Consider the following 19,761-nt stretch of genomic DNA (forward strand, 5'->3'; position numbering starts at 1 on the left):
GTGATTATTCTGTCTTAAATGTACACAGAGGTGTGCCTTGTTTAAACACAATCTACACTTGTCTGTAAATAGGAGGCTGCCATGGCATGTTGCATCTCAACTGTGGACAGAGACCAGCAGCAAATGAAGTCATCTACTGAGAAAAAAAATAATCTGCACAACTGTTCTCAGCTAGCACTAGGCAGCCAAAGACCAAGTTTCAGAAAAAAGTAAATGAGTTCTGCCCTCACATTTTAAAAGGTAGAGACACAGACAAAGCATTTCAGCAAGAAACATTTAAAATAGATAATATCATTAAGACTGTAAGTACATTTTGAAATGTATTATTTTTTCTTGATAAGTCTATCATGTAAATCTGTAATTAGGGACTTCTAAAATAGCTAACTTTTTTTAAACTCAATATGCTGTAATTGTCTATTAAGTCAATGAGTACTCAGGGACTCTTAAAACTGCTGATTACTTGCGTGCTGTGTTTTGGAAGAACAAGTACTAAAGATTCCTTATGAAATTCTCTTTAAAATTGAAAATGAAATGTGATATTGCCTGGCTAAGTCAATAACCTTTACTATTTCAGGGGAATGACATACATCCATCATCATATTTATTATTCCAGATCTGGATTATAAATGTATCAACTCATTTTTTAATCTAAGTAAATTTCCCTCTATGATTGGATAATATTTTTACTAATTCCACAGAGCTCCAAAAGCACAGTAGAGAGGACTTTATGAATCATTCATTTTTTAATATAGATTAAGTATTTTATCTCACTTAACAGAATAAACAATGGACCACACCATATGGTACATTTACAAGTCATTCTGTTGTTTTATGTATCTGCTGTGTAATGAACCAAAATGGATAAATAAATCTTTTATCAAGTTAGGTTCTATTATGATTGTTCATTTATGTTTAATAGTTAAATAAATCAGCTGCATTCCCAAGGTCTACAATACGAATTATAAAGGCTATAGATGTTATCATTATAGTTTATGCTATTACTCTACTACACGCTTTAAATTCATAACAATACTTTATTTAATTTACTTTGTAATTCAGCATTATAATTACTTCCAAATATAAATCAAACAAAAGCTAAAGAAAGAAAAATGACAAAATTATTTAGACATGGAAACTAGCTAGGAAATCTTTCTCTGCCTGTCAACTTCCCATTTGTGAAAGCTTCCCGTGTCGGTGGTAGTGAGTGTTTTTGCCCATGTCTCACCAATATGGCAAGGTTACAGGTAAAAAGCCAAATTTTACAGGTAAAAATTAAGATAATTACATATTGTGATGTGCACTCTGGATATATGGAAATGGCAAACTGGAAAAATAATGCTGGCGGCTGTTCTTTGGATAATGTGGCCAGGAAGGGTGCCTCTAAAGAAGGGATATTTGACATGAATTCCAAAGAGTGAGAAAGAGTCATCGCTTAGAAGAGAATTTGTGAAAAGATCTTGGGTAAGAAAGAATAAGTGTTTAAAGAAAGGAAGGCAACAGACAAGAGGTGGTAGGCAGACCAGGGGATCAAGGTGTAGATTCCTGCATTCCTGTTCTCATTTCCCTTCTTCAGGCTGGCATTGGAGTGGGCATTGATTAGATGAGGCTGGAGCAATGGCAGCTATGTGCTTCCTCTGGCATGCCCATGGGGAGCCTTCTAGTGGCAGCAGGGGGTTGACCCAGGGCCATCCTGCTGCATCTGTAAAACTATCTGGGGCCCAGAGGGGACCCTGATATTCTTATGTGCCTCAGAAGGGAGGACAGGGTCTCTGAAAGTAGAAGTGTAGGACCCAGAAGGAAGGCCACATAAAGAAAGAACTAAAGGCCAGAGCAAACAACTAGGATTCCCTCGATTGGGGGAAGTATCTTGAAGCATGAATCCAGGGGATTTATCCAGGCCCAGCCACAGAGTTGTGAGCTGCTCATTATGAGGAATGACGCAAAATTTCTGCAGACACTCCAAGTATAAGGTATCACCTATTTTTGTTTTTTGCCACCTGATTCCCCTTATGCCTTGTGTAGTACTACTTTTGCTGCAAAACAGAGGATGCCACCTCTTCCTGGAAACCCAGACTCGCCTCACTCAAGCTGGAAGTTTTCACCAGCTGAATCATCCTATTGAGAGAAGGGTAGCTGTAACAGAAAAGAGACTCAGCTGATGATAAAAGAGCATCCTGCCCATTTAGGCCAACCCAAGAATTACATTTTGGACGGAGCCAAAACCCACCTCTGGCTCCAAAGAGTTGTGCCAATCACTGATTCCCTTACACCTGAATGATATGTTTGAAACCAGTAGCTCTTAGGACTTTGTTTTATACTCTACATCTCTACATTGGTGATTCCCAAAGATAAAGAACTATTCTGAGAAGATGAACCAAATCACTTCTCCCCCTGTCTACTCATTTTCATACCCAATCTGAGAGAGCAGCTTTATTCCTCCCAAGTTGGAGCTACATGGTGTTTGTGTCAGAAACAAGAGGCCAGCCTCATCTGATGTGATGTTTGCTGCACGGGCTGTTCCAGACTGTGCACTGCAGCACTCCCTGGAGGGCCAACCATCAGACCACTCCACACCCTACCAGCTCTTGTCACTGCCTGTCAGCTCTTGGTCATTTCCGGGGCGGGGGAGACACTTTATATGTATCCTGTGTATCCTGGTGTGAAAACTCTATTAGTTACCAAGTGGGTCATCCAAATATTGATGCAATTAAAAAGAAGGTCCTTTTGTCTTAATTTTATCTACCTTATTGAGGAACTGGGACCTGTCATTTTTTAAATTTTTGTTTTTATTCCTACCTGAAAACATTAACAAAGCAATTCCATGTAACTAAATATCATATTGTTTAACTGTGATTTCTGAAATAGTGTTAAAAGAAGGGCTGAAGGGGCAGGGAGGATAGAGTAACAAGTTACTGAGGGCCCACCCTGCACAAGGCCAACAGAGGACATGGATGGGGCAATCCCAGTCCATTGAATGAAGGGGCATGTTGTCTAGTGAGTGGGAGGGCAAGCAAGCGATGGCCAGAGCACACAGGGAGAAGCCCATCTATTTGTAACTGGCACATTCCATTCTGAACCCTTCAGCAAGCATTTTTCTAATGTGCTTTACCACCTGTGAGAGCCTCAAAGATTCCAAGGACCAAAGATGCATAATACAAAACTGCTGCCAAAGGAAGCCATAGGTCTAAAAGGGATACACATTTTCACTCACTGTCTCAAGCTCCAGGCTGTACTGTCTATGGAGGCATTATAGATGGTCCAATGGAGAACCAACAGAAACATAATGTCCCCGCCATTATGAATCAGACAGTCTCTAAGATAGAGTGGGAGTGAAAGCAGAAACAAAAAGAGCATATAGCATCAGGCCAGCGTCCGAGAGCTTCCAGTGAGAACATCCAAAGCAGGTAAGTGGCTAGAAGTAGCAGCATTATTGTTTGTGGAAGGTGTGATCAGAGAAGGCCTCTCTGAACAAAGCCTGAGGATGTGTGGTGCCACAAAGCTCCAGGGAAAGGAACCCAGCAACTGTGCAGTGAAGTAGGCTGTCTAGCTCTAGAGTTCGCTCCGGGCCAGCATGGTTGGTGGGAAGTGAGGACGAGAGGATAAGAAGCCCTGCTGGGAAAGTAGCCAGAGGCCAGTGAAGGGCCTTAAGCAGAGAGCAAGAACTCTGGCGGGAGTTCTGTAAGCACAGGAACACATAACTGTAATAGCAAGAAGTAAGGTTAAAAGACCGTGGTATGACAAGGATGAGAGACAATTTATTTCCCCAGGGGAATCGGACAAAGTGTGGGAGAGGAGAAGCTCTAGACTGCAAAGCACTTCATCTTCTCTGCCCAAATGCTAACATAGACTATGAAAAGAGGCATCAGATATTTCCTTTGCCTAAGTCAGAAATAAAGAAAGAAAACAACAGAAGAGAAAGCTCAGGTGAAGAATAGTTAGGACCATCTGATTTGACAACTAGAAAGTCACTGCACATGTCACAATAATTTTTGTCTCCAGTGATATATTTATGTGTTTAGATTTTTACTTAAAGAACACCAAAACTATATCTCAGTTGAATTTGGTTTATAGGGCCCATTGATCTTATGTCTGAATCAGTAATTTGAAATGTTTTGAACTGTCCTAAATATTAATCAGTATTCACTCAGTGATCAGCAAACTTTTTCTGAAGAGTACAACTTAACAAGCACCTACAGAAATAAACATACTAGTTGTAGAAGACCTAGGAATTAAAGTCACTCCTTATTTTCTGGTCCAATAAAGAGAAATGCAGGCCTGGGAAGCAAATGTGCCTGCACTCTTGGTCCTAGACTTACTCTGGATACCAGGTAGAAGAACAGCAACTGGGATTGCATTTATTCTCCCAAGACTGCATGGCCTAGAGGTGAAGTGGTGGGCACACAGATAGAGTTGGAGCAGAATGAACATTTAAACCCAAGAATCTCTAACTCCAAAGTCCACCATCTTGTTCCTCAAGCTTGTTTAATTTCTAAAGCAAGAAATACTTCATTATCCAATGAAGTATTTAATCTGTGGGCAAATAATAAAGGATATAGTAAAAGAAATGAGCTCAATTTAAAAATTTAATAAAAATGTGACTGAGATAAGTTTCTGCTTGATGTCACCAAAAAGACTGCCAAGCCCAATCCAGTGAGATGATGGAGGTAGGCACGGTTTTTAAGCTAGGCTCTTTTGGTGTCTAAGGACATGCAGGGAACACAAAGTGTGATGGAAAGATCTTAACAACTAAACAGAGCCACATCTTAATTAGTTCATTTTGATTCTAAGTGCAAACAAAGTCCCTCATGAAGGACTGTATGTTGGGTAAAACAGAAAATTGAATCCTCCTGGATGAGGAAAGGAGAGTTATACCCTAAAGTGGAATCAAGGGTGACGTGCAGGTGAGTGCCTGTCTTTGGGAACAGCTGCTAGGAGGAAGCTGTGGTCACCTGGTCATACAAACTCCTAGTTGAACGGAAACATTCAAGTTTTCACTCTCCAGAGGTTTTTCTCTGTTATACTTCCAAGGACATTAAATTACGGTCTTAGCCAACATTTATTGCACAACCACTTCTGTAAAAGCCAGAAGAAACAGCATGTAGTATCTTAGCTCACTTTTTACAATAAGATTAAATGGTCTTAGCAAAATGGAAACAAATAGACACTATTTATTTAGAAAGATCTAAAACTTTAGCAAATCTAATAAAATTTGTATGAGAACCAATGAGTTCCACTTTTGCTTATGCATGAGTGACTTCCATCTCTAGAAAGACTGCCACTAGACAGGGTCAAGCATGGGCTTCTGAACCAGTTCTGGCCTGTTCCATGAGGGATTTCCAGGCAAACTCATGGTTCTGCCCACTCTTTAAATCAACATTAGCAATCTAGACTTAAGTTTTTATACACCGATAAATAGCTGTGTGATTTCATTATGTTTCATACATTTATGAACTACAGCCTCTTCAGACATAAATTGAAATGAAACAAAGCATACATAAATATATAATAAAGAATATACACATACATATGCATTTTATACAGATATGCATTTTCTCTGTTTCTAAGATATTTATTATAATATTAGCTACAAATGTGTTGTAAAATAAGAAACATAAAGAAAAAAAGATGAGAATAGATTAAAGAACTGCCTACCTCATATTTTCTTTTGACCATTCTTACTTTTGCACAATATCACTAATAGGTAGGCAGTTCTTTAATCTATTCTCATCTTTTTTTCTTTGTTTCATATGCTATGATAACATTTGTAAAAATTAAATAAAGTAAATCAATAAAAGAGATAAAGCTTAAGCCAGGCTCTATTTCTATAAAAATGATAGTAAAGTAGATATCTCTAAGATTTTTTTCTAAGTCCTAAAATTTTTGGTAGTCTTTACCGTGTTTCATCAGTAAAGCAATTATACTTCATGAAATAAAGTAATAAAGATGATTCTTGAGTCTCACAAATTAAAAAACAGAAGGCAAAATATATCTGAAAGTTAAAATATCTGGAAATATCTTCAAAATATCTGAAAGTTCGTGTTTGTCAGATGACTATCCATTCACATGCAGTAAGATATTGTGTTTTGTTTTATATATATATTTACTTCTAAAATGTAATTATTTTCATCTGATTATCAAGGATAATGGACATTTCTGTGAGAAGAGTTTAGTTTGAATCACATGAATAAATAAAATCAACTCTGATTTAAAGCAACACTCAGAAGTAGAAGATGATCTGATGCGATTGTCTGCACAAGTATCATCCATGAAATACAGGGTGAGGCCAGGCGCTGTGCGCCATTCCCATGGGGAAGCATGCGCTGCTCTGCCTCCTCCCCCAGGGGCCCCATGCCAGGTGAGGGCTGCGATCTGTGAAGGAAGCTGAGGTGTGGAGGACAGCTGTGGAAACGTGAGGTACTGACTTCAGCCTCTTAGGAGGACAGCCTTCAGGGGACATAGTGAGTAAATCTATTTAGTACATAAAGGGTTTGAGGAGAATAATGGAGGCAGGTTAAGATACCGAGATGGGCAAAGTACATGTGAAGAAATCTAGAGCTCAGAGACTGCTGGGTGCCAGAGAAAAGTTTCAAGAATTGAGACAAAGAGATGAATTTGGAGTTTCACAGGCTGTTTCAGGAAAAAAACAAAAACAGAAAGAGACAGAGGCTGGGGCTGTAGCTCAGCAGCAGAGCATTTGCCTAGCATGCATGAGGCACTGGGTTCAATCCTCAGCACCACATAAAAAAATAAATAAATAAAATAAAGGCATTCTATCCATCTACAACTACTAAAAATATTTAAAGCAAACAAACAAAAACAGGAAGAGACAGTAATGTTTCCATTGCAACTGTTAAGGCCAGACCCTCAAGCTTTTTTGAGCACAAGACCAACCATTTCTACATTCCAGGTGAAGAATAATTCAGTTATTGATAAATAAATGCATAAGTAAATACATACATAAATAAATAACAGGAGTAGTAAGAGTACGTGTATTTTTGCTTTAGCAACAGGAGCATGAGTGATACATATTAAACCATATTATAAGTTTGCCTTAAAATCTATGTATTTGAAAATCATTTACACAAATTCTTAGGATGCATAACTGTAATCATAGGGTTAACCAAACAATCTGCAATAGACCACATTAATAATTGTTGAACAAAATAAAATTCATAAGAAAAAATGAAGCACAGTAAAAACAGAAAATCATGACCAAGAGAAGACAGCCAGTTACAAGTTATCTTTACCTAAATTCTAGGGATTCTAATTTCTGGAGTATGAGTACACAATATAGGAAGCTTATAATATTCCCAACAACATATGGAAATCAAACTTTTATAAAAAGTTTATTAAATTTTTTGGAAATATCCAATCAGCTTGATTTTAGCTAAATTTCAATTTTGGAACCCTTCATAATTCCCAGTTTTATATAATAATGAAAATCTTTGGAATATTGTAACATTTCTTCATAGCAGACAACTTTAGTTGAACACTTACTATGAGCCAGGCAGTTTATGAAATGCTCATCATTACATTTATGAGACAGATCATATTACCTTTATTTTATACAAGGGAACTGAGTCACAGAGAGACATATAAATAAACAAACAGTAAAACTGAGATTCAGATCCAAGCATTCTGACTCCAGTTTTCATGTTTTTAACCACTAGACTGTATTTCCTTGAGAATTTGCCTTTTTTGATACTTCCCAGACTTGGTTGGAAGACCTGTACCACTCGCCAGCAGAGTGCAGACCAAATTCTGAGAATCATTTGAAATCATGATGAGAGCTCAAAATAATGCAAGGCATTGAGGAGGCAGAGTGGAAGTCAGAGATGGATTCTGGAGAAATTAAAGAATCAGCAGGTTCGGTGACTGGCTGCCCATGTGGGTAGTAGAAGAGCAAAAAGAAAGTGAAGTCTCCACATGATTTTTTAGTAAGAAAAAGGAAGTCAGGGAGGAACTAGAGTAAAAAGAGAGAAATCTGGGGTGGAGATGGAGTTCAAATTTAATACTGAGACTTCAGCATTTAGGCCGAGAAGCCAGGAGAGCGGCTTGAGAAAGGAGCAGGTGGTGGGTGAGGTAGAGTGGAGAGAGCTGCCCCTATACCTGCATTGCTGGCCCATCGCTATTACAGCTGAAATTGTTTCTAGTTGAAAAAGTCATGAGAGAGGAATAGATGTGAGGTGAGCAATGTTGGGGAGGACGGTCGATATAAAATGAGAACCATCTTCCTGGAATGCTGGGGTATGAAATCAAGAAAACAAATATGTAGGACCAGAGATAATTAAAAGGCTCCTTCTCAGACCTGAAATCCTCCAAGGGTGCTGATCAGTGTCTTGTCTGCCACTCTTTGTTCAGAGAGCCTCCACTTGCCAAAACATTGTCATTTCCATAAAAGCATGCATCTTACTGATGCTGTAGATTTTAAGGAGCCCAGCACAATGTGAGGCTGTCAAATTTGTCAGGGCTTCCTCTCATTTTGACAGAAGTTGGGGGATTCTCTCACAGATGACATGGGTGCTTCAAGGTCTAAGGTTCAAGCTCATTAGGCTGGCTCAACATAAGACACCTCATTAACACACTTCAAGCCAGCTCCATCCCAAGATGTTGAGGGAGGGAAGCAGAAGGAGGAAGAGAGCAAAACAAACCCGAGAATGGAGAACACTTGCACAAGTGTCTGGAACTAGTTATTAGTCATGTCAGCCTAATCGGATCAGAGGACTCCTTCAGACAAAAGAATAAGGGATTTTGGTTGGAAGCTCATTAGAATTTAGAGTGTTTAATTTCCTCCTTAACTTTAAGTGGCTAGAAAGGCAGAAATAAAGAATATGCCAATAAAATAAAGGTTTTAAAAACCTTTAAAATCAAAAAAGTCTGAAACTGCTGAAATCTAAAATATTTTAGGATGTTTTTCCCTAAAATTATTTGTAATATATTCTATAAAATAAAATTAAGAAGAATGCTTAAAAAAACAAATCTGGCTTGAACTGAAAGCAATGACCAGATGGATTTAGAGATGGTTGCTGAATTCTCCAAACTAAAACGAAGAAAATAGTTTCCTTTGGAAAATGTCATCAAAATAATTTCCTTGTAAGTATTACTTTTCATTTACATAACGCATGTCCTTTGAGGCCTGAGAATAATTAGAATTCCATGTAGCTGTAGCAATGATTAATTCACTTATCTTTATTTAGCTTTCAAATGTCTGCAATGACAGGACTAAGATGTGAGGTGAGCAATGTTGGGGAGGGTGGTCAACATAAAATGAGAACCATCTTCCTGGAATGCTGGAGTATGAAATCAAGAAAGGCTGGAATTCAAAATCACAATTCAAAACCAACAATGAAAAGCAAAATACTTACGATGTGGCACTTCCAGAGGATGTCCTGTTACATCACACCAGCCAATGGGGTGAATGTCAGGGCTGTCTGCCTCCTGCCAATAGTCATACTTATGGTCCCAACCATCAAAGTGAACCTGTTGACATGATTTTTAATAATTAATATTTTACTTAGTATTTTAGTATTCATGTATTAATATTTTTTAATATTTTTATTTGTAGATGGATATAATACCTTTATTTTATTTATTTATTTTTCATTGGTGCTGCGGATCAAACCCAGTACCTTACACGTGCCAGGTACACACTTTACCACTGAGCTACCATCCCGGTACCTTCCTGTATTATTTTAAAACAAATTTCTGAAGCTGAGAATGAAATTTTATTAATTGCACCTTGCAGCTGAAACAATATTTAAAATGTGCTATCCCATAGCCTTCTGATTTAGCCAAAAAATGATGTTGTAACAATTCCTCAAAGAAATTAAAGAGGTTGGGGAGTAAAATATTTGTCAGAGATACATTAGAATTAACAAACAAATCACATACTGCTGTTGAAGTGACACTTCCTATCCTGAGCACCTGTCCTGTCGGCCACTGGAAGCCATGTCACCATTGTAACAATAATAGTCACCAAATGGAGACCAGTGCAAGACTTATACTGATAGGAAAGGTGTGGATTAAATTATAAGGAAGCAATAATTTCCTAAGTCCTCACAAATAAGGAGAGACTTGGTGAAACAATGGAGGCAAGAGAGGAGATAAGACCTATTACTGGGATAGATGGATTTTAACAGCTATCTAGATAACTACTAAAGGACAAAATGCAAAGTGTCAGGAAATCTTCTGAGGAGGGAAATGCAGGCAGCAATCTGCTTGGTAGGGCTCCAACAAGGCTCCTTTATCACTGCTTTGTATATATGGGCCAAACATACACACACAACTCTCATGTGTACAAGCCTAAGAATAATTAAAATAGAGTCCAAGTTATGAAATAAAAATCAAACACTTCTTTAATATAACAAATACTATGTTCATCAGGTTTCATATTTGGATGGAAAAGTCCATTTTTGTGTATAAATAAGAATGAAAAGACTTCATTATTATAGAACACTACTTATTCTCTTATGTTTTCTAGTTTTAATTACCAATTAAGAATCTATTCTTTTCAATGCCAAAAGAACTCACATAATGTTTTGAAAATCATATTTTGAATAAATAAAATCATATTTTGAATAAATACTATCACTATATAAATCAATGGGAATATAAATCTATTATGCTGAACACAGGACCAAAAAAAAAGCAAAACTGTACGTATTGGGTCTTAATATTTTCCTGCAGATTCATCTTTTGAAGCAAGTACTTGGCAAAGTGTGGCACCTAGGTCAGAAGCCTCAGCATTATCTAGACATGCATTAGCAATGCAGATTCCTGGGCATTACTTCAATCCTTCCAAATCAGAAACTCCACAGTGTGAAATGCAGGGCTGGTGAAGTGGCAGAAGCCTAGAGAACTGGATAAGGAACTACAAGAAGGGCCCTCAAAGATATGAAGGTTGTTCACAAGACCCTGGTTTAAAGGCTGCACTGCACATATAAGAAGGCACTTCTGTGTGGCCAACGAGAATAGCTGATATAGACCTGACAGTGAAATCAAGACAGTATGAATCACAATCTGCTGGGAGAAGAGAGACTAGAGTGGAAAGACCTCAGTGATATCTTGAAAATGTGACCAAAATACCCCAAAGGACTCAAATTGGAGGGAAAGAACCATGTCCTAGAGTAAGAGCTACTCTAAATCATCAAACCCTATAGAGGAGTAAAATCAAGCCTCAATAAGATTAAGAATGACTAGCAATTAACTGTCTGATGGACCAACTCTACCCTCTTTAAAAGGTAAATAAATGTCCTCACTGTGTACTATTTCATTCATAATGTCCAACATACAATAAAATCATTAGACATATAAATAAGCAGGTTAATATGAACCACAGTCAATTTTTTAAGGAAGTAGTAAACAGAAACAGAGCCAGAGATGGCCCAGATGCTGTAATTAGTAGACAAGGATTGAAAGTTGCTTTTAAAATACGTTCAAGAACTTAAACACAAGTTCTTAGTGAACAAATAGAGAATCTCAGCAGAGAAATGGAAACTACAAAAGAGAAGCAAATGGAAATTCTAGAATTGAAAAGCAAAATGTCTGAAATTAAAAGATGCTGGATAGGTATAACATCAGATTAGAAATAGTAGCAAAATAGGTGGGTGACTATGAAGACAGACTCAGAAACCACTGACCCAAAGAACAGATAACAAATACAAGAGTTCAATAGTGAATAAAGCCTCAGGCACTTGTCAGAAATACCAACTCTGGAAGCCAGAAGTAAAGTATAGGGAAAAGATATAGCGGGAATAATTATCAAACTAGCCAAACACAGAAAGAATGATGGTCACAATCTAATTTGGTCCAAAACACCAATTTATAAGTTTAAAAAGAATGGGAAAACCCAAGCATAATAAATACAAATGACATCCAAACCAGGTAAATTATAGTGAAAGATAAGAAAGAATCTTGAAAGCAAACTTAGCCAACTTTATCAGGAACAGTGGAGGCAGAATCAATGAAATGACATTTGTCAGTCTAGGATTTAAATGCTACAAAAATAGTTTTCTAAAATAATCAAAAGAAAAATTTAGATAAACCAAAACAGAAAAACAATCATCTTGTTTTGCATTCCCTTTAGGCTGAAATGGGTGATTCAAATGGAAACTAATCCACAGAAATAAATGAAATGACAAAAGTGTGGGGAAATATGCAAGGCTAACTCAGCATTCTAATTGTAATTAACTGATCCAGTACATAACAGAATAAGGAAGGAAAAAATCTAGTCATATCCCTGGATAGAAAGTACTTGACAAAGTTTAATATACAATGACAAACATTCTCAGCAAACTATAAATAGAGGTGGAGTTCCCTCAGTTTGACAAAGCAAAGGCATCTATAAGAGACTTACAGTTAATACTGAACTCAATGATATTTTTATTGAATGCTTTTCCCAAAAAATCAACAATGAGGCAAATTTATCTGTTTTTACCATGTTTAATCAACAATGTAATGCAGTACAATAAGGCAAGAGAAAGAAATATGAGAATAATAATTATAAAATAATAGGTAAACTAAGATATCTTTTAAAATTTTTTCATAATATCTTTATTTATTTATTTTTATGTGGTGTTGAGGATAGAACCCAGTGTCTCACACATAGAAGGCAAGTGTTCTACCACTGAGGATAGAACCCAGTGTGAGGATAGAACCCAGTGTCTCACATATAGAAGGCAAGTGTGCTACCACTGAGAACAACCCCAGCCCTAAAATTGTTTTAATTACTATACTTTATTAATATTTCAAGATCCAAAGTCAACATAAAAAAATCAATTGCATTTCTATATATGGGCAACAAACAATTAGAAAAAGCATGATTAAACAATCTATTTAGAATAACATTAAAAACTGAAGAATTTAGCAAAACATCCAGAAAAACAACAAAATATACAATAACTATCTGCTGAAAACTGAAAACTACAAAACATTTCTAAAAGAAATTTTAAATAATCCACATAAATGGAGAGAATTATCATGCCCAGGGGATGGAGGACTCAATATTATTATTAAGAAGATATTTCTTCCCAGATTGCTCTATAATTTAGGTTCATTCAAAACAACAGGACATTTTGGACAAGTTCATTCTAATATTATGTAGAAATGAAAATGGCCTAGACTATTCAAATCAATTTTTTAAAAAAGTGGCAACACTGAAGGATTTGTATCTCCTGGTTTCTAGAATCACTTTTCAGGCACAGTTTAAGTCAGTGTTGTACTGGGTTAGGATAGGCAAATACATTTATAGAACATAACAGTGTACATAAACAGTGTCAATAAATTAACTGCATATACATAGAACATATATACAGTTAATTTATTTTCAAATAATATGACAAGGGTATTGAATGGAGAAAGGACAATCTTTTCAACAAATGGTGCTAGAACAGCAAGACATTCACACGTGAAGAAAAACAAACCTCCTGACTTTAGGTCTAAAACCAAAAAAGTACAATAATAATATCTTTCTCAAAGTTTCCCTGAGAGCAGATGCAATGTATTTTATGGATTCTTAATCAACATACATTCTTATAATCATTAAGAAATATTCAGTTATCTTTTCAAGACTATATATAATTACTTATGATAATACTCCTCCTAATCCACTGGTGTGACACCCCTTTCACCTGCAAGGCTGCCTTAACTTGAAAAAAACAATCTGCACCCATATGCATCCTTCTGAAAGAGACTTTCATTATTTGGGGAATTCATATTTCTGGAATAAAAATACAATTTAAAAAATTCTAACCAGATGCTCAAGTTAATAGAGGAGGTTGACATTTGAAGGATATTTATTTATAAAGAGTCCTTTTGTACAGGAAAGAACCATTTTGAAAACCAAACCAAATCCAGCATCATATTTCATATATTTATGGTTTTTCACATATTTGGGATTGCATGAAGTAAATATACATATCTTTCTTGCTCCAGTTTTGATAAACTAGAAAACAAAGTTCAGATCACTGAATCAACCACCATTTCAAGTGCCCATCTTTAAAGACAGTCAGTAATGCTTTCTGATGGTATTAACATCATATATGTTAGTTATCAATGAATGGAAAAATGACTTGGAGATTCAAGAATTAATTAAATTGGCATGTGAAAAACAAGGACTAACTCCTTAGTATCAATCCAAAGCTGTCAATCTGGCACTGTCTTTCTGCTTTGCCTGGTCATGACCACTGGGAGTTGCCCTTGTCTCCTTGAGGTTTGCTCCTTGGCCTCAATCACCCCTGATGCCTGCACGGATCTCAGCACTGCAGCTCACACATGGTAAGGGCCCAAAACCCCTCATCTGAATAAGATGCGAGAGAGTAACCATATCCTCTTGTTTGGGCATTTGGAAGATAGAACAGTTAATAATTTAGGAATGCTGGGGCAAAATGTAATTGTCACAATTTTGTTAATCTAAGTGATTATTACTTGTTTTGCCTGTTAAATGGTTTTTAATTTTTAATTTCCACTTTAACAGGCTTATTGAATATGTTTGTTTTATTGTCAGAGTCTTTAAATCTATTGTAAATGCTATAGTGAAAAATTATAAGCACATACATGGTGTTAATGTATTTAGATACAACCTCTATTGTATCTGAACTCTTCCATCTTTAATTTAATACATTTTCAGTTAACTAAATTGAGCCTTAACTTTCATTCTAGGAAGAAAATTTGTTTTAACATGTAATCTTGAGATCTATTACCCATAGCTGTTGGTGCTAATAAGATAATGATTCAACTTCTTTCCTGTGATGCAGGGCTGTGGGCTCTGTGAGGGATGGCACTAGGCACCACGGTAGAATCAAGGCCAGAATGCTTGTGCCCTGCCTTTATAGAACACCAACACAATTCAAGAGTGAAAGTGCAGCTATGGCAGGCGAGGTGCTTTGATTTTGTGTACACAGTTGTAATGTGTATATAACATATATAGCTACAAAATTCACACAATATATAATATGTAAATCTTCTCATTTAATGTCCAGAGTAAGTTATTTTAATATATGATGAACAGGATAGGTTAAGAGGCTTAGCAAGATCACATGGACACAGCAAATGGCAAAACCAGATTTAAGCTAATCGTTTTCTGAGAACATACATGCATTGCAAGGATATTTGGAGCTATTGTTGAAATCTCTTATAGCAGTTAAGTTAGATTTTTAAAAACAAAAAAAAAAGGTGTTCTCATAATACAAATAATATGATGCTAAATAATACAGGGATGCAGTCCAGAACTACTTGCCCTTTTGGACATTTAACATAACCTGCACACTGAGCTTTGCTGCTCATGTGTCTATCCAGGCAAGGCATAGGGCAAAGGATTGTGAAGGAAAAGTATGTATCTACTCTTAAAAATTTTTATTCTTGCCTATTTTTTCATGAGGCTACTGAGAAATGCAAGGATTTAAATATATGCCCACCATTTCCAAGTCCTCAAGACTTCAACACCCTCACTCTGCCCCAGGCCTACTGCAAAGCCACCCGTCCCTGTGTTCCTCCCTCACCACTGCTTCCACTCTCTCCGTAAATCATTTAAATTATTTCAATTCCCTCTCCCCTCCCTGCTAACCTCTTCCCAAACCTATTCACCCTTTCACAAATTGATTACTTCCATCCTCCTTCTAGTCCATTCCCCTAAGTATTACAGGAAAAAAAAATTTAAGCACTAAATTAGAAAATGAATAGTTTTCACTATAGTTATTCTAAACTTATTTTTAGGTTTCAAGGCCATTTCCCAAATTCTTCATATTTCTTAGTGCAGTGGTTTTCAAAATTTAGTTAAGGAAAGTATCAACCATCTCCTCCAAACCATCAACATTTTCAAGTATCATCATGGCAACCGAGAGGTTAATCCATGGCACTGGCTATCAAACCCACAGTTCTATTTAAAGCAATCAAGAATGACAACTTTTTTTTTAAAGTCATAGCCCCCTTTTCCCCCCATCTTTGAAAGACAACAAACCAAGAAAAACAGGTTGGAGGCCTGCTGCACAAGACATGCAATTCCAGATGTCTCCATTTGTGACAAGTGAGTCTACACAAATTTCCATTTTTCCATTTCTATGGTTACAGTTATAACAAATACAATTAGTTTTCCCCAAAGAATGTGTTTTCCCCAGGAGATTCCCGTAAGAAATGAAAATGCCAAGTTTCTAATAGAATCCCCAGGGTTTTAGTTCTTGTTAAGAAATCTTTAAGTATTTCATCAGAGTTAAGCAGAACAGCCACATTTGGTGATCCATGGCAACACGTCTGTTGTTAACTTCTCAGGAAGAAAAACCTCCCTCATAAGCAGTGTGAGGACAAATAATCTTAAAACCAGTTTATGATTATAACTAACATAAATATTTTCATAAGCTCTGCCACAGAGTTTATAAAATAGTCTGAAGCACTGGAGCAGCAAAGTGAACACTAACACCAACACTGCACCTGCCCTGTTCATTAGGGGCCGCTTCCTCCACCATCATTCACTATGCTACTGCTGCTCCTTCTGCTCAGGCCACAGCTCTTGTGGTGGAAATTATTTCAATGCACTCTCAACTTGTCCTGAGATTCTGAATTTCCTCTCTGGATCTATCTATGTGTTTATATTCCACCAACTCAAAAAGGATCTGAGCTGTTTATGACAGAAGAAGATAGGACTTCTACGAAGAATGGTGAGACATGAGGACTGTGAAAAGGAAAAACGGAGGTCATATCTAGAGGGAACACATAATTTATTGTCCAAATAGATGTTTCTGAAAGTGAAAGGGAGCATTGCTAATAATTAGACAATCCCAGCAATTGGATTTGTTTCAACAATTAGACGAATTTAGGACCCTCCAGGAAAGCTAGGAGTGATGATGACTCTAGGGAGTCTACGCCCAAGATTGCTGTAAATACACATTCAATTCCCAGTACACCAAAGGCACAATTCCCATTATCATGTGAAAAACTATACTATGCTTAATTGAAATTTGCAAAAATTTCCCCTGACAAGAATTAATTATACATTTATATATAAAGCACTAAGATACAATGGAAAATATGATATAGCACATGGATAATGATTTATATAATTACATAATATGTCTATGGGTAATATCAGCAAAATAGAAAGATACATACAAATATGCTTAGGAACAGAATGTATCATGAGCACTCTTTCTAAAATGCTTGAAGTCATAAGTAGGTGACCTATTTTTCCTTTACAAATAGCTTACCTAATTAATTTACCAATTTTACCATCAACAAGTTCTAAATTGATGATTTCCATGAGTTTCTGACCCTTTAAGAATGTCTTTTGCCCTGAATTACATATTCCAAGTATTTTGACTATTATTTGAGAACAGAAACTCTAACTTCTAGTCTTTGTCTCCAGGATCAGGCAGAATCTGGAGCACACTTGTTGAAGCATTTTAACTTTCTATTTGTTCAACAAATGAAGAAATTAGCACGTGTAGGAATTCAAGTATGGCCATTCAAATTAGGCAAACATTACCAAACAAATACATCAAAGGTTCCATTGAATTTTGATCCAGACCTCCCTATTCATTTATTCTATGGATCTATCTTTTGAACTACCAACATTTTTTCAAGAAATATGATATTCTAAAATGCATGAAAGTGTCTGAAATCCTTTTAAACCATTTATTCTTCTAGAATACAAAAGTAGACACAAGCTCCTCTTGGTTATAATGACTAATACACAGCGGATAAATAGGATTTTGGGTCTAACTAGAATTATGACCAAGCTGATTGAGGGAATGGATGAAGAGAAAGACGAGTGCACGTGGGAAGAGGCAAGGAGAAAAAAAGAGCTTCACCCACATCTCACACCACAAGAACCCCACAGAAACCCCAGACACTGCAGAATGAGCCCACGTTTAGAGTCCTAGGGATAAACATGATAAAAATGAGCTAAACTGAGTACAAGCAACTCCCTCTGCAGAAGGGAAAATGTGTGAGCGTGTGGGGAGGGGGGATCCTCAGGACAATGCCTCATCATGAAATTTGTGTAATTACATTTTGTGCTCTGTGTGTGAGACACTGATAACACTAAAAACAAAGTTTTCAATATAGGTAAACTAGTTCATCTGTTTCTAAATGAGAAATACAGGGAAAGAAATAGGGTTTTGAATTTATTTGGTCTGGTTTATTTTGTTGTTCAAGGGTATATATAATGAATTCCATTTGATCATATTAAATTGAAGTTCCCACAAGAAACTTAAATGAAAATGTCCAGTAGATAAATGAAAATTCATTCCTGGATCTCACCTGAGATAGAGAGGCACAGGTGCAGGTGTGGCAAGGGCACGCCTGCAGAGGGAAGGAGTGAGGCCTGGACAGAGAAGCACACAGCACGAGACACGAGATCCTAGACTCCAACTGTGCCAAGGAAACACTTTTTCAGATGAAATCAAAGGTCTTTAATCTCTGGTTTCCAGTTGGGTTCTAGCCAACGAGAAGTATCAACAGGACTTAGGAGGGCGAGAGAAGAGAGGGATTGGGAATTGATCCCAGGCCCCTCCTCTGCAGGACCGCAAGTTGGCAGCAGCTTCGTTCTCACCAGTGGCCACAGCTCCTGCCTCTTTCCCTAGCAGTTCAGTTTGCTCCTCCTTTTCCCATCCCCACTCTTCACTGGCTTCTTCCCATTCTGCCCAAAATGTTGTCAACAGCCCGTTATTAAACTCTGTATGCCCTCTATTTCATGCAGAACCCTGACTGATATATAAGTCTGCAAAAAAATCCTGAGGAATTCTATTAAAAAGTGGCACAGGAGTAAGAAGCAATAATAAACTTTAAAAAAAAAAAAGATGGAAAATCAAGAGAGAATAGTAGAGCAGCAGTTTGGGGGAGCTATTTTAAAATGAAGGTAACGTCAGCTATGCTGACTCCATACGAAAGAGACAGGAGAAATCACACTGCCCACAACAGCAAAGTGACATGAAAGTTTTACTGACTCAGTCAGAAAAGTGAATAGGTGGTAAGAATGGCCACAAATGAAAAACACTCTTAACAACCTTGATGATAAAAATAGTGGGAGTTTCCTTAGGAAAGACGTATGTAGGACAGCAGAAACCACCACATGTTAACTAAGATCCTGCCTGGAGGGAGTGAAGATGGGGTTGAAGAGATGGGGCAGGAATGGGACAAACAAGAAAAAGAGTTTCAGAAAGAAGTGTCAGCTTTGTCTGAGGCACGAAAGACAAATCGAGTCTAGTAAAGCTATAGGCACAAGAAAATGAGGCATAAGACAAGGTGGCTCCCAGTTTCTCAGGCAAATAGGAGATAAGGTGTCCTGTGTTGAGGTAAAGGGTAGTCCCAGAACAGAAAGGCAAGTAGGGAGGTATGGACAGCAGACTGTGCCCTGCTCTGAGTAACTCTATCATATAAAGAACAGCAGTTTTCAGGCTGGGCCTAAACCTGAGTGACTCCATTTTATAAAGCACTCATTTGCCATAAGTTACTCTACTTTGAGTTTGCGTGCTGAGGTGGAATGACTCTGTACTTTGTACAAGTAAACAACCACCACCTGCCTGGCACAACCATAAGGCACAAACTGTTAAATAAATTCATCAGGCTCCTAAGAATGATCAACTGTGAACTTATTAAATTAACTGGAAGTACATGGATGCCTGGGAGCATCAAACACATACTGGAAAAACCAGGCCCATGAGTTTGTCAAACACACTGACATGGAATGAAGCAATCCCCTCACTCAAGGTCCATGAAAGAAGGGGCACTCCAAAACTGGACCTGGTAGCATCCTGACCCCTCTGCCTGGTC

General features: G+C 37.2%; 1 protein-coding gene across 1 annotated transcript in view; it reads right to left on the minus strand.

The window, feature by feature from the left end:
• Positions 1-19,761, minus strand: part of L3mbtl4 (L3MBTL histone methyl-lysine binding protein 4) — a 323,948-nt gene that overhangs the window by 179,532 nt on the left and 124,655 nt on the right. Inside the window, exon 11 of the mRNA XM_077105612.1 lies at positions 9,366-9,480. Within this exon, the coding sequence (XP_076961727.1) occupies positions 9,366-9,480 (115 nt within the window). The remainder of the gene's footprint in view (positions 1-9,365; positions 9,481-19,761) is intronic.

Source organism: Callospermophilus lateralis, chromosome 17 (assembly GCF_048772815.1).
Source record: "Callospermophilus lateralis isolate mCalLat2 chromosome 17, mCalLat2.hap1, whole genome shotgun sequence".
In the NCBI taxonomy this organism is placed as follows: Eukaryota; Metazoa; Chordata; class Mammalia; order Rodentia; family Sciuridae; genus Callospermophilus; species Callospermophilus lateralis.